This window comes from Microcebus murinus, chromosome 32, assembly GCF_040939455.1.
Source record: "Microcebus murinus isolate Inina chromosome 32, M.murinus_Inina_mat1.0, whole genome shotgun sequence".
Taxonomy (NCBI): domain Eukaryota; kingdom Metazoa; phylum Chordata; class Mammalia; order Primates; family Cheirogaleidae; genus Microcebus; species Microcebus murinus.
Window position 1 is genome coordinate 1,024,171 of NC_134135.1, and position 21,378 is coordinate 1,045,548.

General features: G+C 55.0%; 2 protein-coding genes across 3 annotated transcripts; both read left to right on the forward strand.

Annotated features, from left to right (window-relative positions):
- Nucleotides 1-33: 33 nt before the first annotated feature.
- On the forward strand, nt 34-8,296 carry FIZ1 (FLT3 interacting zinc finger 1). 2 transcript variants are annotated; one of them, XM_012750270.2, is made up of 3 exons: nt 34-516; nt 2,349-2,696; nt 5,998-8,296. In XM_012750270.2, exons 1-3 carry the CDS (start codon nt 337-339, stop codon nt 7,204-7,206), a joined length of 1,737 nt encoding a protein of 578 aa, XP_012605724.2. In that variant the 5' UTR covers nt 34-336; the 3' UTR covers nt 7,207-8,296. The 2 variants fall into 2 exon arrangements, with proteins under 2 accessions (XP_012605724.2, XP_012605726.2); XM_012750272.2 differs by lacking the exon at nt 34-516 and adding an exon at nt 710-797.
- A 7,353-nt stretch (nt 8,297-15,649) lies between these two features.
- ZNF579 (zinc finger protein 579) lies at nt 15,650-18,939 on the forward strand. The gene is made up of 2 exons (XM_012750284.3): nt 15,650-15,760; nt 16,843-18,939. The coding sequence occupies exon 2, from the start codon at nt 16,845-16,847 to the stop codon at nt 18,528-18,530; it is 1,686 nt and encodes a 561-aa protein (XP_012605738.2). The 5' UTR covers nt 15,650-15,760; nt 16,843-16,844; the 3' UTR covers nt 18,531-18,939.
- Nucleotides 18,940-21,378: the final 2,439 nt, after the last annotated feature.

The window sequence follows — 21,378 nt, forward strand, 5'->3', positions numbered from 1 at the left end:
GAGCGGACGCCCGCGGCCCCTCCTTCCCCTCCCCCGGCGGGTCCGCGCGCCCACGAGAAACAAAGGGGCCTCGCTGGGTCCTAAGGACCGGTCACGTCCGCGCAATCCAACCGCGCCTGCGCACCAATCTTTCTGGTTTGCTTCCAGTGGGAAAGAACCCACCACCACATCCCCAACCAGATCGAAATGCCTTTCCTCCCACAAAGCACCCAGCCGGGTGACCCAATCAAAGACAGGTACCGAATGGATGAGAAACGGGAAAATGGCTGCTCATTGCCCGTAACTAACATGGCGCCAGACAGGCTTCGATGCCCTATGGAGGGCTAAGCGGATAAGATGGTGCCTGGTCTTTTCTATCTCTGTATCGGAGTTGGCACACTTCGATTTCTCTCTTTTCTCCTGATGCAACTCTACATAATACGCAGGAGGCGTCCAAGGCTGGAAACAGGGAATCGTATTTGCCTCCGACTACGTCAGCACTCACTATCGTCACCCCGGAGGAAAAGAAGTCACGCGGTTAGCTCCTTGCCCTTAGTCCGTATGGCGTCGCGAGTATCCTTAAGTTACGCCCCCTCCCTCTGCCCTCACTCAAGATGGTTCCAGTCTGGCTTCTCCAACCTCTAGGGCTAGGAAGGGGAAGTCAAAGAGAGAGAAGGGCGGGGAGTGGGGAGGAGAAGCCAAGTGGGCGGGAGAAAGGGGGAGTGAGGGGGAAGGGACCTGAGGCGGAAGTCGAGGGGCCCCCCGGGTGGAAGTGACGCTGCCCCCGCTGCCCAAAATGTCGGCGCCCAGAGGGAGGTGTAAGTAATTAAAGAGGAAAGCCGACTGACTTCCCTGGCCTCTCGGGGCCGCCCTGGGTCTCCAGAACCTCCGCTCCCTGCGGGCGAGGTGGACTTGGCTGGTCCCGCAGCCTGCCTGACCTGCCCCCACCCCGGGCGCCCGGGGCCGCACCTTTTAGGGACAGGGGGAGGGGCACAAAAGGCCGGCTCTCGGGGCCTGGGGCCTGGAGGGGACTGGGAAGGGGGGGGCCAGCTCTGCAGGCTGCGGGGTGGAGAAGGAGGCGGGGCTTAGTGGCGGTTGGGGCGGAGCACGGGATGGGAGGAGCCTTTGGGGCGGGGCTTACGGTGGAAATGGGAGGAGTTTGGTGGAGGGAGTGTCTGTGGGCAGAAAATGGGAGGGGCTTAGCCAAAGAGGTGGGGCTTTATAAAGGGGCGTGGCTCAGATAGTGGAAGGGCTCTAGGTTGAAGAATGGAAGGAGCTTCATTAATGCTTAGTGGTGAACTGGAGCTCAGGAAGCATGCGGGAGAAACTTAGAGGGGAGTTTGGGGTATGGCTTAGAAAAAGTGGGTAGGCATAGTGAGGGGGCGGGGCTTAGTGTGTAATTCGGAGGGTTTTAGTGGAACTATCAGTCTTTATAATGAAGGTGAAAAGGCTTTGGAGCGATGGGGAGGGACTTAGAGGGCCAAGAAAGGTGTGAGACGGTGACAGAAGTCCAGTGCAGGGGACCTTGGAAAGGATGGGGCTTCTTTATAGGAAAAATTGAGTGGGGCTTGGAGGAGGGTCTTAGCAGAGCACTGGAGGGTTTGGAGAAGTCAGATAACTTGGAAAGCATGGTAGGACTAAAAGAGGAAACTAGGAAGAACTTAAAGGATAGTAGTGGTCAAAACAGCCTACTTGTTGAGTCTTTCTTGTGCACTGGCTTAAGTAACCACATAGCACACATTGCCACCATTTTGCTTAATCCTCACCACCACTCCATGAGGTAGGTACTACTATTATTCCCATTTTGCAGATGAAAAGAGTTTTAGTTGGTTTTATCTGAGGTTACAGAACTAGTTCTGGTCTCCCTGCAAGGATGACTCCACTGTGCTTAGCCCCGTTCACTAAGTAGTCGTCTTTTAAGACAAATGGGAAGAGCTTTGAGGGGAGCGGGAGGGGCTTTGGAGAGAAGGGGCTTGGCAAAGCATACAAGATGCTTAGGAAACAGTGGGAGGGACTGTTCCCTGAAAGGAGGGACTTTGAAAGGCAGACGACCTACGCAAGAGGGGGAGGGGATTAAATTGAGAGGAGCAGTAGTCCATTCACAAAGAGGGACAGAGGCTTCAAAACAGTGGAGTAGAAGGGACTGGGAAATGATTAGGAACACTGGCAGATGAGTAGAGAAGAGGGAGAAAAGTCTGTAAGAGGGCGGGAGGAGTTTAAAGAACAGTGAGTGGCTTAGAGGGGTGAGTGTGGCTTAGCAGTGGGAGAGTCCCAGGTAGTGGGTCTGTGCGCCCAAGGAGCCTGGGAGGGGAGAGCTGATGGGCAGGTGGCCCCCTCACACCTGCTCCTCTGTCTCCTCCCCACTCCAGAGAGAGCCCCCACCCACTAATTCATTCCCTGCCACCATGGATGATGCCCCGCTGCCAGCGCCCCCGGCCCCCGCCCCAACCCCAGCACCAGCACCGCCCGCCGCCGCCCCCCGTGTCCCGTTTCACTGCAGTGAGTGTGGCAAGAGCTTCCGCTACCGCTCAGACTTGCGGCGTCACTTCGCCCGGCACACGGCGCTCAAACCCCATGCGTGTCCGCGCTGCGGCAAGGGCTTCAAGCACAGCTTCAACCTGGCCAACCACCTGCGCTCGCACACCGGCGAGCGGCCCTACCGCTGCTCTGCCTGCCCCAAAGGCTTCCGCGACTCCACTGGCCTGCTGCACCACCAGGTGAGTCCCTTAGGCCCCCCCCCCAGGCTGGCCTCTCCAGGCTGGACATGTGCTCGAACGCTGGCCCCACTCTGCTCTGGGTGAAAGGAAGCGGACCCAAGGCCTGCTCACCCACCTGCTCCCCTTAGAAAATTTCTTTCTCTCCCTTCCTGCCAAAGCACCCAGACCAATCAAAGCATGAAGTGTTTCTTTCAGTCACCACCAACCCACGAACTAGAACATTCATAGTAAATCTGCCAACCTGTGTGCTCCTCTCCTCTCCCATTCCCCGCTAATGCCCTCCCTCCATCTTGTGTTTATCGTTCCCTTCCTTGCTGTTTTAAAAAATAGGTTTATCAGGTATATGCTTAATTACCTTACTCAGAGATTATCCAGTGAGTGGCAAGGTGAAATCAATAAAGTTCATGCCTTCAGAGAACTTATATTCCTTTGGAGGTGGTTTTAACTAGATAGGTGAAAAACAAGAAAGCAAACACAGAGGCAAGAATGTTCTGGAAGTGGAAAAGTGTTGGAAAGGAAATTAAAGAAATCGATATGTAGAAATAAAGAGGGGAGAGGTATGTGCTACTTCAGACAGGGTGGGGAGGGTCAGGGCAGTGTGACAATTGAGTTGAGACCCGAAGCACGGCAGGAGTTCCAGGCAGAGGGAACAGCATGTGCAAAGGCCCTGGGGGGGAAGGAGCTTGGTGTGTTCAAGGCAGTGATGGGAGACTGACCATGTGGTTAGGTGGAGTGAGCTTGGAACAGCATGGAAGGCAGGGATGGGCTGGGTCACCCCATGTCTATGTGCCAGACACTAACTAACACAACAAGGGTAAGTAGTAAAACCTGATGTTTATCAATGGTCTTGTCCCCTCCTCTCTGTCCCCATGGCATCTGCCTTGGTTCAGAACCTCACATCCTGGATATTGGCCCCAACTTTCTAAGTGGTCTTCCTACCTTCTGTGTCTTTCCCTCATGTCCAGCCTCTGCATCCATCACAGAGTGACCAACCAGGTCCCCACTGCTTAAAACCCTTGATCATTAGGCTGACAGGGGTGGGAGCTTCTTAACTTGATGTGACATTCACAGCCCTCTGAGACCTCAGCCCTGCCCACCAGTAGGTTGTAATTCCACCGAACCATTTAATGAGCCCCTGTGTGCAGGCACATTACGAGGCTGCTTGGGGGGGGGGCGGGAAACGGGAACCAAATGACACAGTCTACTCCTTTTATGACTTCCCAGAGCCAACAGTCTAGTGGGGGAGTCATTAACTGAACAACTAGGTTAATAAATACTAGATTGCAACTGAGATGTGTGAAGATAGAGGGTAGCAGTGTTCTGAGGCTAATACAAAAGAGATCTGAAGGAGTCTGCCTCTGAAGAATGAGGAGCTACTAACCAGGACAAGGGATGGTGGGGGCTTCGGGGAAGAGCTTTCTAGGTCCAGGGAACAGGATGTGCACTTCCAAGGAAGCAAGGCAGGCTTTTGAGGAACTGGAGCAAGGCCAGGGTGGCTAGAGCACAGAGGACTAGAAGACAGTGTGGCACAGGAGAAAGCTGGAGTCTGCCAGACCCTGGAAACACAGCTGTGAGCAAAACCAATGCGGCCCCTGTTTTCATTGTCCTTATCTGATGGGGAGACAGACAACCCCCAAATTAGATGTAGACACGGAGTGTGACAGGAGCCATAAGCTCTGTAGGGGGTGAGATGCAGGGAAGGATTTCCAAGGAGCGGACAGATAAATTGAGACACAGGATAAGGCAGGACCTGCCATTGAAAAGGGCATCCGAGACAGTGAGGACAGCATGTTCTGGGGTCAGCATAACCCCTTGGGTTAGAAAGTCAGAGTGGAGAGAGAATACATTTAGTGACAAAGAGTATAGAGTTCCCACACTATATACCCACACTGGACTGCACTCACATCATCATGTCTAGTGCCAGGATGGCAAGTGGATAGCACTCCTTTTTCCTTCATCAGTTCCTTGTCCCTAGTATACATTACTAATCAAGCACTGTACCCCTTCAAATCCAGCCTTACAGTCTTTCTACCCACAGGCCTCCAGGCAGACATGACCAATCAATGGGACTCCACACTCAAAGATCTCTCTGCTGTTTATTTCCAGACTCTTAAATCACCCACAAGGGCAAATATCAATAGAAACCTCTGTAATTACGGCACAGTTTCACCCAGTCTGTAAGCCTGGCTCTTACCCCAGCAAAAATACAGATTCCTGGACTTCCTCCTGGGAGATTTGGATTCCCTGGATCTAGACATGATTCCCTGGGTCTGTATTTGTTAAAACATGTTCAGTGGGACTCTGAGGTGCGGTGCAGCCAGATTTGGTTCAACACCACTTCTCTGCCCTAATACCTCCCAGGGCTGTTAGTAACTTGCTCATGACAGCAGGCTTAGGAATGGGGAGATGCCTGTCCCAGGGCTGGCTCCCTGGGACTCTAGATCTGCATTGTCCAGTATGGTAGCCATTAGCTACAGGTGGATTTCGATTTAAATATATTAAGTAAAGTCTAAAACTCAGTTCTTTAGTCACACTGGCCACATTTCAGGTGCTCCATAGCCACATGTGGCTAGTGGCTAGTGGCTACCAAATTGAACAGTGCGGACAGGACCATTTCCATCACTGCAGAAAGTTCTTTTGGACAGTTTTGCCCTAAATGGTGCAACATTTTCCTCGAAAAGCCACTTTCTACCCCAGGGGATTATGAAAGCCCCTCTACACCTCCCTCCAGTATACACCGGTTTAGAGGACAACAGTTGGACACCACAGAAATATTGGTTAATAGCAATTTTAATTTCCATGAATTGAACAGTTATTTTGTGATGATTTCAGCAATACTGTGGGATGGCCCATCTTATTGTGCCCCTTTTGCAGAGGAGAAAAGCAAAGGCCAGAGATGCAAAGTCACTTGGCCAGGCTTTCACAAAAAGTAGAAGGCAGCGCTGGGATTTAAACCCAGGTCTGCCAGTGCCCAGAGCCCCCTTGTCTTTAACCACTCTCCCAGTGAGTCACAGTCCCCAAGGTAGGCTTGTTGAAAATGAGTGATAGCCAGGAGGAGTGGGAGGAAGAGTTTCCCAGCCTGAGGAACCACCATTTGCAAAGGTTCTCGGACTGGCAGGGACTTGGCCTTTTTGAGAACCAAAAGGATGCCAGCGTGGCCCAAAGCAGAGAGCCAACAGTGTGAGGGTTGCAGCCAGATCATGGCCCTGTCGCTTGGACCACCTCCCTCTGGGACTGCAGTACTATCTGTTGTGTAGGCTCAATGCTCACCTCTGACTGTCTCTTCCTCCCGCACTCCCAGGTCGTCCACACTGGCGAGAAGCCCTACTGCTGCCTGGTCTGTGAGCTCCGCTTCTCCTCGCGCTCCAGCCTGGGCCGCCACCTCAAGCGCCAGCACCGCGGAGTGCTCCCGTCTCCGCTGCAGCCGGGCCCGGGCCTGCCCGCCTTGAGCGCACCCTGCTCCGTCTGCTGCAACGTGGGGCCCTGCTCGGTGTGCGGGGGCGCGGGGACCGGCGGTGGAGACGGTCCAGAGGGGGCAGGCGCTGGCCCAGGCAGCTGGGGGCTGGCAGAGGCGGCAGCTGCGGCGGCGGCCTCGTTGCCCCCGTTCGCGTGTGGCGCCTGCGCACGGCGCTTCGACCACGGCCGCGAGCTGGCGGCCCACTGGGCTGCGCACACTGACGTGAAGCCCTTCAAGTGCCCGCGCTGCGAGCGCGACTTCAACGCGCCGGCGCTGCTGGAGCGGCACAAGCTGACCCACGACCTGCAGGGCGCGAGCGCGCCCCCGGCGCAGGCCTGGGCCCCTGGGGCAGCCGCTGGGCCCGAGCCGGCCCGCGAGGCTGGCGCTGCGGAGGCAGGCGACGATCCACCGGCTTGGGACGGGCTGCTCCTGGGCCCCACGGGGGGCGGTGTGCCCGAGCTGGGGGGGCTGCTCCCCGAGGGCGGCGGGGAGGCCCCTGCGCCTGCAGCGGCAGCCGAACCGTCCGAAGACACCCTGTACCAGTGCGACTGCGGGACCTTCTTCGCGTCGGCAGCGGCCCTGGCCAGCCACCTGGAAGCGCACTCGGGCCCGGCCACCTACGGCTGCGGCCACTGCGGAGCGCTGTACGCCGCGCTGGCGGCCCTGGAGGAGCACAGGCGGGTCAGCCACGGCGAGGGCGGCGGGGAGGAGGAGGCGGTGGCTGCGGCTGCGGCCGCGGCCCCGGAGGGAGAACCGGCGTCAGGGGAGCCCGCGTCTGGCTCAGGCCGCGGCAAGAAGATTTTCAGCTGCTCTGAGTGCGAGAAGCTGTTCCGCTCGCCGCGCGACCTGGAGCGGCACGTGCTCGTGCACACCGGCGAGAAGCCGTTCCCGTGCCTCGAGTGCGGCAAATTCTTCCGCCACGAGTGCTACCTCAAGCGCCACCGGCTGCTGCACGGCACCGAGCGGCCCTTCCCCTGCCACATCTGCGGCAAGGGCTTTATCACGCTCAGCAACCTCTCGCGGCACCTGAAGCTGCACCGGGGCATGGACTGACACAGCCGGGCCGCGCCCTGCCCTCGACCCGACGCCTGGACTCAGGGCCTGGGACAGGGAACCCCGGGCCTCCAAATCCAGACACAGGCCCTGAAATGAGGGGATCCTGACTGGAGAGATGGGAGCCACCAAAAACCCACACAGGCCCCTGAGCTGGGGAGCCACAAACAAACGGAGAGACTCCTGAGCTGGGCGGGGTGTGTCCAAGAATATAATAGTTGGGGACCCCAAATCTAGGGAGAGACTTCTGAGCTAAGGGCCCCTGGAATAGTGTGGGCAGCCCTGAAATCAACAGGCCCCTAAGATGCTGGGAACTAGAAATGAGAAATGGGTCTCATAAGTACCTCTAATCTTGAGGGCCCCAATAATAAAAGATGGGCCCCCCCAAGGGAAAGATTGCCCCCCTCCCTGAGAGCCATCATTCCCAACGACCTTGATCTGGAGGATGTAGAGGGACCATGTCCCTGAATTTTCCTAGATCTCCAAATGCTACCCACCAGAGTCACTGGTGCCCCCAGAAAATGGATATAGCCGATATCTGCCTTTCCCCCATTTCATTCCCTATGCTGAAAGAGGACCAGGGTAGATGCCCCCTGCCCTCAACTACTCCCCCAATTAGGTCTCTCTCCCCTACTGCAGAATGGATAGACGCTAATGATCTTCCCCACCCCTAAACAATAGAATAGACTGGTCTGAAATCCCCCTGCCCAGTAGGATGGACTGATCCATATGCGCACACCCCTGTCCACATGGAATGGGCTGGTCCAGGTTGTGGACTGCACCCCACCCTCCTTAGAGTGAATAGGGCAGACACTCCTCCCTCTTCCTGTAGAGCGGACTGGTCCACCTCACACCCCATCCTGTGAACTCAGTGGAAGGTGGTGGTCACTGGGGCTTCCCTCCCCTTCTACTGTAGCACCTGTTGGTCTTTCTCTCCATCTCTGTTGGTTTGTCTGTCTCTGTGTTCCTCCCAACCCCAAAGGGAAGGGAGGACTTGGCTAGGGGGTTCCCCCCATTGAGCCTCGACCTCACCCCCTCATCTCACTCCCCAATGTCTCCAGGACCCCAATAAACCTCGTCCTGTCAGTCACTGCCGTCTCATTTTCTGATCCTTGGCTCCAGGGGTGGGGTGGGGATCTCTTCCTCCAAGACTTAGGACAGATCACCTAAATAGAGACACATCCACATCCTTGCTCCCTCCTGAGTTTTGGATCCTTTAGATCTGCAGTCCCCAATCCCCAGGCCACCGGCCAATATGGGTCCATGCCTATTAGGGACTGGGCTGCAGAGCTCTTCTGGCCCCCATCCGTGGGAAAATTGTCTTCCATGAAACTTAGGAAATGGGGACAGCACAGCAGGATGTGAGCAGGGAGGGAAGCTTCATCTGTATTTACAGCCACTCCCCATCACTGGCATCATCACCTGTGCTCCATGTCCCTCGCTCCCTCCTGTGGAAAAATTGTCTTCCATTAAACCGGGCCTTGGTGCCAAAAAGGTTGGGGGTCGCTGCTTTAGATAGTACACAACCCTGTCCCTTAAATGCCAGATCCACCTCCAACAGACAGATTCACCCCCTAGAAACAAGACACCCTTTGGAAGCCTCCAGTTCCATAGGACACACCCTTTGGAAACAAAACTGTCTCCTTAGGGACACGTGTACCCGCCCCTTAGACTCTGCCCCTGCTGCCCCCGCCCCCAAACCAAATTTGAAACTTAGACCAGGGTATGCCCTTCAAATTGTCTCCTACAAAGTTCAGGCCTGTAATCCTAGCACTTTGGGAGGCCCAGGCAGGAGAATTACTTGAGGCCAGGAGTTCCTTCGAGACTAGCCTGAGCAAGAGTGAGACCTGTCTCTACAAAAAGTAAAAAGTTAGCCAGGTGTAGTGGTATGTGCCTGTAGTCGCAGCTACTCAGGAGGTTGAGGCAGGAGGATCACTTGAGCCCAGGAGTTTGAGGTTGCAGTGAATTGTGATGATACCACTGCACTCTAGCCCTGGCAATAGAGCAAGACCTTGTGTGAAATGAAATGAAATATGAAATGAAATGAAATGAAATAATCCTGAACAAAAACATTGGAAATCACCAGTGAGGAAAAGAGACCTAAGATCCTGGGTTGAGGAAAAGGGCTAAAAATCTCTTGGTGATGTGCTTTGATTACTGCCCACGATCAATCATCATTTCCTTGACTACAGAATGCAGCCAGTGGAGCTTTGCTAGACACCTGGGACAGAGTGGAGGGACGTGGTGCCAACTGCTAATGCAAAGGGCAAAGGGGGTGGTGTCAAAATCAGAATTTCACCCTTTTATAAGTAATCTAGAAAATAAACAAACAGTCTCCTACACACTAGATTACTTTCCTGTGCCCAGTGCTTATTCTGTGCCAGGTGTTGTGACCCCCTCAGAGGATCCAACAGCCAACAGAATAGATAATCCTAGCCCTCATGGAGTTTATATTCTAGTATGTGGGCAACGGTGGTGGGGAAATGAGGCATCAGAGAAATGAAGAAGGCCATTTCGTTCAGATGGATATGAGTACTCTGAAAGCAATAGGGAAGAGAGTAGCTAGGCTATGCCACCTCAGAGGGGGTGGTGCAGGTGGGCAGGAGTGACATTTGATCTGATCCCTGAAGGGTGAGGAGGGACAGCCCAGAAGGACGCCTGACTGGACACAGGAGGAGAGTGAGCCCGGGGTGGGAAAGATGAGACCAGGTTGAGACGCCGGCAGGGGTCAGATTGTGCAAGCCAGGTAAGCCAAGGTAAGATTTGACTGTGTTCTCTGGCAACGGGAAGCAAGGTCTTAAGTAGGGAGGGATGTGCCCACCCATGCGCTTTTCCAGGATCTGACTGCTGAGTGGGGAAGATGCTGAAGGATGCAGCATCAAAGCAGTACAGGGTCCTTGCAGTCTGCCAGGAGAGACGTGTGGGAGCCTGGGCCAGAGCGGTGAAGAGAAATGGGTGGATTCGAGATAAATTCTGGAGGTCGAATGCAGAGGACTGGTTGTGTGCACATGCGTGTTGCATGTGTGTAACTGGGGTGGGGTGTAAATCAAGAGTAAATGGTTGGGTGGTGGCATTTTGTATTAAGACCAGGAAACTCGGGGGGGGGGGGACACGTTTAGGCAGGTGTTTAGGGGAATCGATGGTTCCTCTTGAGCTGCTTAGATTCAATATGCTAAATAATAGGTTGTATTCATATGCATGCCTTCCCATGCAGTAATTCTGGCAGGCACAGATCCTAACGCCCATCCATTTGCACCAGCAGGCACGTAATACCATTCACAGCAGCAACTTTTTCAGCCCCAAACCGAGGAACCAAAACATCCATCAACAATACAGTCCATATTTTGCCAGGTAGATGCTAAAAAATAAAAATTTTAAAAAAGAACAATACAGTAGATAAATAGTGATACACAATGGAATACTATACAGCAAATGAGAATGAAACACAATATCACGAAGTTACACAGATGCCAGATGCAAGAAGCCAGGTACATAGAGAGTGATTCCATTTATGTAACCTTCAAAAGCAAGCAAAACAAAACTAATATTGTTTAGGATGCATTGTAGGCAGTAAAGCGAGAAAAAGACTTTTCTGTGAAACTCAGATCGGTGGATTAGACAACCTAAGCTCAGGAGGGGCATCTGGGAAGCTTCTATGGTTGCTGACAGCCGGCAATGTTCTATTTCTTAATCTGGTGATCATTTCGTAACTCCTTTCTTCAATCGTGTACTTTTTATCTGTGCATCTTACATTTCACCGGGAAACATAATTAAAGGGGGAAGACCTATTCTGGGGGGAGACAACAAGTAAAAGTTTAGCACTCAAGGAAGAATTTTTGACTGCAGATCCACAATTGCCACTTGGAAAAGGCTTCACCCCCTTGGGAACAAAGTCGGCTCCCCAGGGCGCTAAACCTTAGAGATATTCCTCTCCACTCCGCAACTGCCACACCCAGGAACCAGACACTCCTTCGGGGCGAAAAGAAAGAAAGCAATCATCTCCCTCTGGGAAACCAGGCCCGCCCCCTCCGCTACGGGCACCGCCCCCAGGGACAAGACCAGTCCACTCCGAGAGCGAGACTGGCTTCGACCTGGAAAGGTGCCAGGGTTGTCATGGAGATGGCCGCAGGCTAGGGACTAATGAATAGGGACCTCAGGAGGCTGGGGCTCCCACTCACCTACCTCCACCGCAATCCCTTCTCTTCTGAGACTGTAGCGAAAGGGATTCACCCCATTTTTTAGTGTCTCCCAAAGGCCACGTGCTGGATGGACGCTGTACCTAATTCATCTTCCTGTGACCCCATTTTATAGATGAGCTAATTGAAGAGGGGGGAGCGAGGGGCGGAGAAGTTTACTCTGAGGAGGATCTCAACGGATCCAAGGCATTAATTACCAGCCAGACGCTGGCGACTCCCACGCCTCTGTTCCAGGCGCTGACTCCTTCCTGCCTGCGAACTGCTGGAGCCAGCCACCTGCGCGCCCGCCTGACCTCCGCACCTCCCCACCCCACCTCTGCCTGCTCCCTTCCAGGGACGGCCTCCCCTGCCCTCCTATCCGAGTACCCAAAACTGAGTCCGCCTCATCCTCCCCACCCTTCGTCCCTCTTTATTCATCTACAAACATTTGTTGAGCCCGTTATCTGTGCGAGGCATGGTGCCACCTACGGACAGAGCAGTTAAGCCAACAGGCAAAACAAGCCCCTGCCCTCGCGGAGTTTTTATTCTGGTGGGAGGGGAGATAGGCAGTCAATGGGTAATTCACAAGTTGCCTAATGTTTGTTCAAGATAAGTGCAATGTTGAAAATTAAGTCAGGGTAAGGACTAGAGAGGGTAAGGGGGGGGTATTTTAGCTACGGGGGACAGGACCGGCGTCCCCGGGGAGATATCAAAGACGGGAGGGACGTAGAGGGAAGTTGTGAGGAAATCTAGGGAAGGGCATTCCAGGCAAGGTGAACAGCAAGTGCAAAGGCCCTGCTGAGTCCGGAAAGAGGGCGGTGTGAAACAGGAGGGAGGAAAAAAATGAGGTGAAGGGGGCCCCAGGGGCCTAGACAAGTGGAGCCTTGTGGCGGGGTGCGGGGTGGGTGTGGAGGTTAGAGGGGGAAGTTCTGGCTTTTATTCCCATGAAGATGGAGAGCCAACGGAGTGTGTTCAGTTCAGGGGTGACACGATGTGATTTCTGGGAGCTGGAGCCTGGACAGGAGGGAGGGGGGCTGGAAGCGGGAGAGCCAATGAAGAGGCGTTTACAGTGGGACTGGCATCCAGGAGTAGAGCCCTGAGCCAATCAGCGCCAGGTCCCGCCCCCTGCCTAGGTCCCCTCCTTCCAAGGCAGGGTCGGTGGGGCCAGGCCCCCTCTCACCTGGGCCGGCGCCCCGCCTCCTCCCTGCTCCGCACCTCGGTCTCCCTTGCATCCGGCTCGGCCTCCACGCGGGTCCCTCAGGAATTTCTCTAAAACACTAATCGGATCATGTGACTCTCCTGCTTAAAACCTTTTCAATGGTTTCTCAGTGCACTCGGAAGGAGTCCAAGTTCAGCCTGGACTAGGAGGCCTGCCACGGTTGCTCGGTGCGCCTCTGGCCTCTCTCCGCCACGCTGGCCGCCTTGGAGGCCCCAGTCCAAGACCCCCCAAGCCACAACCCCTCTTCCACGTGCTGTTCTCTCTGCTTAAAATTTTCTTTCCTGTCACCTACCCTGCCGGATTCGTTTCTTCTTTTAAAAACAAAACAACACACCCACAAAAAAAGGCTTTCAGGACTTCAAAATGTAAATGATAAAATAACACACATATCCTAGACATATACTCAAAAGGATTGAAAACAGCTCTTCAAACAAAAACTTATACACGAATGTTATAACAACACTATTCACAATGGCCTAAAGATAGGAACAACCCAAATGTCCACCAACAGATGAATGGATAAACAAAATGTAGTGTATAGCGGCCCCTTCCTATCTGTGGGTTCTGCATTCCTGGACACAGAGGGCTTACTGCAAGGGGCCAGAGCATCCAGGGATTTGGTACCCGTAGGGGTCCTGGAACCAATCCCCTGGGGATACCGAGGGCGGGCTGACTCCTACAATGGAATATTATTCAGTCACAAAAGGGAATGAAGCACTCTAACATCCTAAACATGGATGAACCTTAAAATCATTATGCTAAGTGAAAGAAACTAGTCACAAAAGACCACACATTGTATGATTCCGTTGATATGAAATGTCCGCAAGAGGCAGATCCATAGAGACAGAAAGCTGATTATTGGTGGACAGGGGCTGAGGGTAAAGGGATTGGGGAGTGACTAATAATGGGGACAGGGTTTCTGTTTCTGCTGATGGAAAAGTCTGGAACTAGATAGTGGGGACAGGTGTAAAATATCACAAATGTACTTAATGCCACTGAATTGTATACCTCGAAATTGTAGATTTTGTTATGCGTATTTTACCAAATAAAAATAAAGTGAAAGCACACACACACACCCATATTCTGATGTCAGCTTTGAAATATTAGAGATACACCTGACTCCTCATGGACCCACCTCTGAGATCTGGCTGTTTCTCCCATCTCAGACATTACCCCTACCCTAAGTTTGGCGCTTATTATTTCCATGAGTGTATTTGGACTTCTACTCCACATCTATATATCCTTTAAAATATAGTATCCAACCACATGCTTTTAAAAATCATTCTCCGGATCCACTGTAACTTTTCCTATCCCTTTGTGAAGTCACAATTCTTACCTGAGAGTCACGAACTTCGAGACTTTCTGGTACCTCACTTTCATCCTATTTAAGAGGGGAAAAAATAAGTTACCTACTTCATAAGGTAAGGAGGAGTAAGTGGGTTCTCATTTGTAAAACACAAACGCAAGCTATTATTTATTTATTTTTATTATCCCCATTTGTTTCTTTTTCCTTCACTTTTTTGAGCATATAATACATTCACATGATTTCAAATTCAAAAGTATAGAAGGCTAGAGTATGGCAAATTTCAGTCCTGGAAGTGATACTATGTTGCCAGTTTCTTCTTTCTTCTTTCAGTTTTTCAGACATAATCCACTGATAAACAAGCACAGATTTTTTAGAACAGGCTGCAGGCTGTTCTCCACCTTCCTTTTTTTTTTTTTTCCCTCCCTTTCACATTATCACTTGGAGACTTTCCATATTTTTACACAGTGAGCTTCTTGGTTCTTTTTTGTGGACACATAGTATTCCACTGGGTGAGCAATCACGACTTATTACTCAAATCTCCTACTGACAGGCATTTAGGTTGTTTTCAGCCATTTGCGGTGATGTGCAAGGCTGGACTGATTAACCTGGTACAGACAGTGTTTTGCACATTTCTGAGTAGATCTCTCTGAAGGAGAAATTCCTGGAATTGCTGGCTCATTAAGACCGCTCCAGATTCTTTGCACACCCCAGCCGTGGACAAAAAGACCTGTTTGCCCACACTCCAACCAACAATGTTTGGCATGAATTTAACCTTACACAAACAGCGTCAAGCTGCATGTATACTCCTGTGAAATGCCTTTTCTGCTCCACATAGGTTTTTGAGATGTTGTTTTTATTCTGCAGGTTTCAGAAACATTGAAACATTGTTGCCTCCAGGAAGACTTCCGGGATCACTGCCCTCCCAGTGTGAGGACAGCTCAGTGCCTTCTCTGTGCTCTGCATTCCCACAACACTTTGCTGCACAGGAGCACACATTCCTCCTCCCCCACCCAGCATAGCTGATCTCTGTCTGTCTGCTCTCCCCATCACAGCGTGAGCTCCCTGGGGACAGGGTAACAATGGCCTCTGTTTTTGCCACTCTCCTTCCAGCACCAAGGACAGAGACAGCCCATAGTAGGTGCTCAGTAAATATTGTTTGCGTAGGATCAAGTGAATGCACGTATATGTGCCAAAGTATATGCAGAGTTGGCCTGTCGTAGGTGCTCGGTAAATGTTGGTCGCTTAGGATCGAATGAACATATTCAGGGGCTTATCACAAAGTGGGAAACTGAGGCTCGAGAGTGAATGCGTCGCTTGCCCAGGCAGCCAAGTGAAGGCTGGAGCCAGGTTCTAATCCAGAGTGCCGGTACTTTCTGAAGCCTGTCACTGCTTCATTCATCTGCCTCCCCGCCATCCCCCTCACCCGACACAGTGCCTGGCACAGACAGGACTTGATAAATGTGTGTTTGTTGAAGGAATGAATGAATATGTGTGTCTGCTGGGGAGCGGGGGAGGCGGGCGGCTGGACCCAGCGTCTCAGGCCCCCAGCCCCCTTCTCCTCTGAGAGCCCAGAGGACAGACCCCAGCCGCCTGGCCTCGCAGGACCCGGGAGTTCAGCCGCCCTCCCTCCCCGGCCCTGGGTCCCCCGGTCCTCCCGCTTCCGGCTTCCCAGCCAGTCTTTCCTCTTTCAGGCTCCGACGAAAGGCCGGGTTTCCGGGGGGAAGGCTTAGGCGGTGACACCGAGCCCAGCCTCCTCCTCCACCCCCCACCACGCTCGGGCCCCCTCCCTCCCCGCCACCACCGTCCGCGCTCGGCCGGCCGCGGGGAAGGAAGAAAGGAGCGAAGGAGGCGGAGGTAAGAGCCGGGCGCCGGCCACAGGGCCGAGCCCCAGGCCGCGGGCTGAGGGAGCCTCAAGGCCTTGACCCGCGGCCCCAATTCTGCTGATCATGACCGCGGGGAACCGCAGGCTCGCCCGGAGATCGGCCCCCCTCGGGGACCCAGGCCCCCCGACCCCCGGGGCCTTCCTCTCGGGCCCAGGGTCCGGCGCTCAGCCTCTCCTCCCCGGAGAGTTCCAGCCTCTGAGTCCCCAGCCCCCTCCTCTCCCTTGTCTTAGGAGCCCAGCCCCCTCTCCAGCCCCTTCCTCCTCCGGGACCCAGGAATCCACAGCTCCTGCACGCCGGAGTCTAGCGTCCCCCATCCCGTCAAGTCCCAGACCCGGGGTCCCCAGCCCCAGCCCCCTCCTCCCTCAACCCCAGCAGCCCTGCCGGGCCCCCAACCCCCTCCCCGCTCAGGAGTCTGAACCCTCCTACTCCCTGGCCTCTCCCAGCCCCTGGCGTCTGGGCACACACTCCATTCCCCGCCTCGCGGCTCCCACTGCCACCCCCTGCACTCGGGCCCCATGGGCCGCTTCCCAGCCCCTCCCAAACCTTCAACTCCGGGGCCCCCAGCAAAAGCACTTGGCTGACTTTGTCTCCCTCTGTGTCTCCTCTTCTGTGTTTCTCTGTCCTGTTCCCTCTGGGTGTGTGTCTTTCTGTCTTTCTCTACTGTCACCCACCGCGGTTTTCATTATCTCTGCCTCTGGGACTCTAAATCTTGGTTTCCTCTTCTCTGTGTCTGCGTCTGTCTGTGCTGGGTGTTGCCCCGCTACCCTCCACCTTTCACCATCCTGTCACCATCCTGTTTCTGTCTCTGCATCTTACTTCTCTGTCTTTTCCTGTCTGTGTCCCTTCTATGTCTCTGATCTCTCTATCCATTTCTCACCTCTACTTCTCCCTGTCTCTCATCTCTCTGTCTTCCCTTTCCCTGGTGGAGTATCTGACCCTCTGTCTCTCCATCCCTGCCTCTGTCTGCCTCTGTTCCTCTCTCTGCCACACCCAACACACCTCCCTTTATATCTGCACACCCCATCTCTCCATCTCTCCCCTCTCTCCCCACAGGTATGGATCCGCAGCCCCCTCCACCCGCCCAGGGCAGCCCACCTCACCGTGGCCGAGGCCGGGGCCGTGGCCGAGGCCGTGGTAGAGGCCGTGGCCGTGGCAGGGGGGGCGCTGGAGCCCCTCGGGCACCCCTGCCCTGCCCCACCTGTGGCCGCCTCTTCCGCTTCCCCTACTACCTCTCCCGGCACCGGCTGAGCCACTCGGGCCTGCGGCCCCACGCCTGCCCCTTGTGCCCCAAGGCTTTCCGCCGGCCTGCCCACCTCTCCCGCCACCTGCGTGGCCACGGGCCGCAGCCCCCGCTGCGCTGCGCCGCCTGCCCCCGAACCTTCCCGGAGCCGGCCCAGCTCAGGCGCCACCTGGCCCAGGAGCACGCGGGCGGAGAGGTGGAGCTGGCCATCGAGAGGGTGGCCAAGGAGACGGCCGAGTCCAGCTGGGGCTCGCAGAACGAGGGCGTGGAGCAGCCCACCACGGCAGCAGCAGGGGCAGCGGAGGAAGGGGCAGCGGCGGCGTGGCCCGAGACGTGGCCTGCAGGGGAGCCGGCCACGCTGGCTGCGCCCACGAGCGCCACAGAGCCCCGGGAGTCGGAGTCAGAGGAGGCCGAGGCCGGGGCGGCAGAGCTGAGGGCCGAGTTGGCGCTGGCGGCCGGGCGGCAGGAGGAGAAGCAGGTCCTGCTCCAGGCCGACTGGACGCTGCTGTGCCTCCGCTGCCGCGAAGCCTTCGCCACCAAGGGCGAGCTCAAAGCGCACCCGTGTCTGCGCCCCGAGGGCGAACAGGAGGGTGAGGGGGGGCCACCGCCACGCCCCAAGCGACACCAGTGCTCCATCTGCCTCAAGGCCTTCGCCAGGCCCTGGTCCCTGTCCCGCCACCGGCTGGTCCACTCCACTGACCGCCCTTTCGTGTGCCCGGACTGCGGCCTGGCCTTCCGCCTCGCCTCCTACCTCCGCCAGCACCGTCGCGTCCACGGCGCGCTCAGCCTGCTGGCCCCGCTGCCCGCAGCGGGCAAGAAGGACGACAAGGCCTCGGGTGCACGGAACTCAGGGAAGGGGCCGGATGGGGGCGACGGAGCCGAATGTGGGGGTGCCTCGGAAGGGGGAGAGGGGCAGAACGGAGGGGACAACGCCCCGGCCCGGCCTCCCGCCGGGGAGCCCCGCTTCTGGTGCCCCGAATGCGGCAAAGGCTTCCGGCGCCGGGCACACCTGCGGCAGCATGGGGTGACCCACTCGGGGGCGCGCCCCTTCCAGTGCGTGCGCTGCCAGCGGGAGTTCAAGCGGCTGGCCGACCTGGCCCGCCATGCGCAGGTGCACGCCGGGGGGCCCGCCCCACACCCGTGTCCGCGCTGCCCGCGACGCTTCTCACGCGCCTACAGCCTCCTGCGCCACCAGCGCTGCCACCGCGCCGAGCTGGAAAGGGCCGCCGCCCTACAGGCGCTTCAGGCCCAGGCCCAGCCGTCGCCACCACTGCCGCCGCCCCAGCAGGCAGAGCAAGGGGGAGAAGGGCTTCCATTGCCTGTCCTCCACATCAAGGAAGAGCCACCCTCTCCGGGGACCCCACCCCAGTCCCCGGCCGCTCCCCCTGTCTTCCTCAGCGCCTCCTGTTTCGATAGCCAAGACCACTCAGCCTTCGAGATGGAGGAAGAAGAGGTAGACAGCAAAGCTCACCTGCGCGGTCTGGGGGGCCTGGCTTCCTGACCCTCCACCCACCCTCTGCCGCTGTTTGAGACCCCCAGTTTGCAATATGGAGGAGGGAAGTTGAAGGAGAGGCACCTCCTCTGTCTACCCACCCCTCCCCTTCAAGCCCTTGACACTAAGGAGAGGGGTCCCTGGACCGCCCCTCCCTCCCCATGGCCCCTCCCCCACCCCCTGATGCTGGTTAGGAACCGCTCACCCCAACACGTGTCTTAAGGCAGGACGACTTGGAAAAGGAGGCACAGGACAGAGGGACAGAGCCTGGTGGGGATGCCCCTGCCTGCCTGTCCCCATTTTACACACTGGACACCATCACCTCTTTGGAACTGCCAGACCCTGGGGGTCCCCAGTGAGCAAAGGTCTGTCCTTGTCCCTTTGTCAGTCTGTGAATAAATGTGAGTTCGTGAAACCAGAGAGAGTGTGGCTGCCTGCAGAGGTGGGGGCTGGCTGAGGGGGTCTGGGATGAGTCTGGGTTTATTCAACAGGCTCTGAGCTTGGGTTCAGAGAAGGGAGGTCCTCACATTAGGGACCACAGGACCCTCAGCCAGGCGAGAAGCTCATGAACCTTGGGTTGAGAAGAAACTGGAGTGTGAGGAGATAGGTTACCTTTACCACCGTCCCGTGGAATCTGTGTGCACTCATTCGGTAGAGTTCGCCATGCCCTAACTCGGTGTCCCGTGTGGTGCTGGGACCTATGGATACCGAGAAGGAAGCCATTCCTTTCCCCTGGAGAAGCTGGAGTTCTGGCGCTGCACTGTCCAGCAGAACTTTTTGTGACGATGGAATGTTCTAGATCTTGGCTGCCCAATTCGGTATCCACCAGCCATACATGATTGTTTCCATGTAAATCTAGAATAAGGCAATACATTTCAAATAATTAAAATGAAATAAAAGTTTGGTTCCTTGGCGACACTGTCTCGATGGCCTCGAGTGGCTGGTGGCTGCCATATCGGACTGAAGATCTAGAACATTGCATCAACAGTGGTGTGGATCAGTGCCGCCCTGGATAAACCACTTCGCAATATAGCATCGGTATTGAAAGAGCTACTACCTAGAAAACCACAGGACACTATGATGGCAGAGCAAGAGTGGGAGGACAGGGTTTCTCTGGTGATGTGACGTTTGACTTGAATGAAGACAGAAGGACCCAGACGTGGGAAGAGCGCTCCAGGCAAAGGGAGCAACAGGGGCAAAGGCCGGGAGGCAAGAGGGTGCTACACATTTGAAAAACTGCAAGCAATTGAAGGTAGGTTGGGAAGTTTCACTTTCTACAAATCCTCTGGGTGTTGTGTTTTGTTTTGTTTTGACCCATTTTTTAGTGGAGGGGGAAGGATATCTCCCAGCCAATCTTCCTTAAACCCCTTTCTCTTTCCTTCCCTTGACATCCTGCTTTCCCCACTTCCCCCAGCACCTTCCCTGGCTCTCTGTCGCCCTAGGCAAGTATTAAAAATAACAACATTGACCACTTATATATCTTCACACCTGCAAGAATAGATGAGGGAAAGGTGAGAGCATCCCCGTTTTCCAGGGCAACAAGCTGAGGCTCCGAGAGGGAAGGTGGTTTCCCCAGTGTGACAACACCATGAGATGGATCAAAGGAGGGAAAGAGGCTGGAAAGATCGTGCTTGAGGGTCCAGGCCAGAGATGATGGCCAGGCAGAGCTGCAGAGAATTCCCCCATTGATGAGTTAAGACATCTTGGCTGAGTGCTTGGAACACTGCCGGCATGTCATTAGGCATCAGTACATGTTAGCTCATTTGATCATCACTGAGTTTGATTCCGGTGCTGGATGTTGGTTGGGGATAGAGCATGGAATGAAACCTTCACCTGGGCACCTGCCCTTGTGAAGCTGACAGACCAGCTCAGGAGATGGACTATAATCAAATATTGGCACAAATAAATCAAGGCTACCAAATGAGACAGGTTCCCCAAATAACTAGATCCTAGGAGAACCTGTCACCAAACCTCGAGCATCGGGGAGATGGGAGGCTGGGGTATGCTTCTGTTACTTCAGAGCCACTTCCTCTACGGGGACTTCCAGAGGCTCCCTATCGGCATGTCTAAATGTGGGCCCCTATTTAGTGAGAGCCAGACACCTGATCAGCACAATGTCATGGACAAAACCTGTCACCAAGGGAGGGAAGGATAAAGCCCCATTTATAGAAGGGACAAATGGAGGCTTAAAGTGAAGGAGTCATTTGCCCTACTTTGGTATCACTACCACACATCGAGTCCTTCCTATTACAAGAGTTAGCTGAGAAAAGGGCTAACGACAGAGCTTGGCATGGGTCAGAAGTTGCTGCTGTCGTTGCTCTGGTACTATTCTTTCTTTCTTTTTTTTTTTTTTTTTGAGACAGAGTCTCGCTTTATTGCCCAGGCTAGAGTGAGTGCCGTGGCATCAGCCTAGCTCACAGCAACCTCAAACTCCTGAACTCAAGCAATCCTGCTGCCTCAGCCTCCCGAGTAGCTGGGACTACAGGCATGCACCACCACGCCCGGCTAAGTTTTTCTATATATATTAGTTGGCCAATCGATTTTTAGTAGAGACGGGGTCTCACTCTTGCTCAGGCTAGTTTCGAACTCCTGACCTTGAGCAATCCACCCGCCTCGGCCTCCCAGACTGCTAGGATTACAGGCATGAGCCATCGTGCCCGGCCACTCTGGTACTATTCTCACAGCTGGTGTGTGCATGCTCTCAGGAATCCTTGCCGCCCTCCCATTCTCCAGGGACAGAAACAGAACCCAGAAAGGTCTCTCGTCCCAGACCTCACACCTACGAAATGGCAGGCCCAGGCTCGACTGGCTCCAGACCCCGAGTCCGTCCTTAGCCAGGCCATGTAACCCTCACAAT

Coding starts and splice junctions, on each gene's coding strand:
- FIZ1 (XM_012750270.2), top strand. CDS start 337: ATGGTGCCTGGTCTTTTCTATCTCTGTATCGGAGTTGGCACACTTCGA. Junction 517..2,348: donor GGAGGAAAAGAAGTCACGCG/GTTAGCTCCTTG, acceptor TCCCCACTCCAG/AGAGAGCCCCCACCCACTAA. Junction 2,697..5,997: donor CTGGCCTGCTGCACCACCAG/GTGAGTCCCTTA, acceptor CCGCACTCCCAG/GTCGTCCACACTGGCGAGAA.
- ZNF579 (XM_012750284.3), top strand. CDS start 16,845: ATGGATCCGCAGCCCCCTCCACCCGCCCAGGGCAGCCCACCTCACCGT.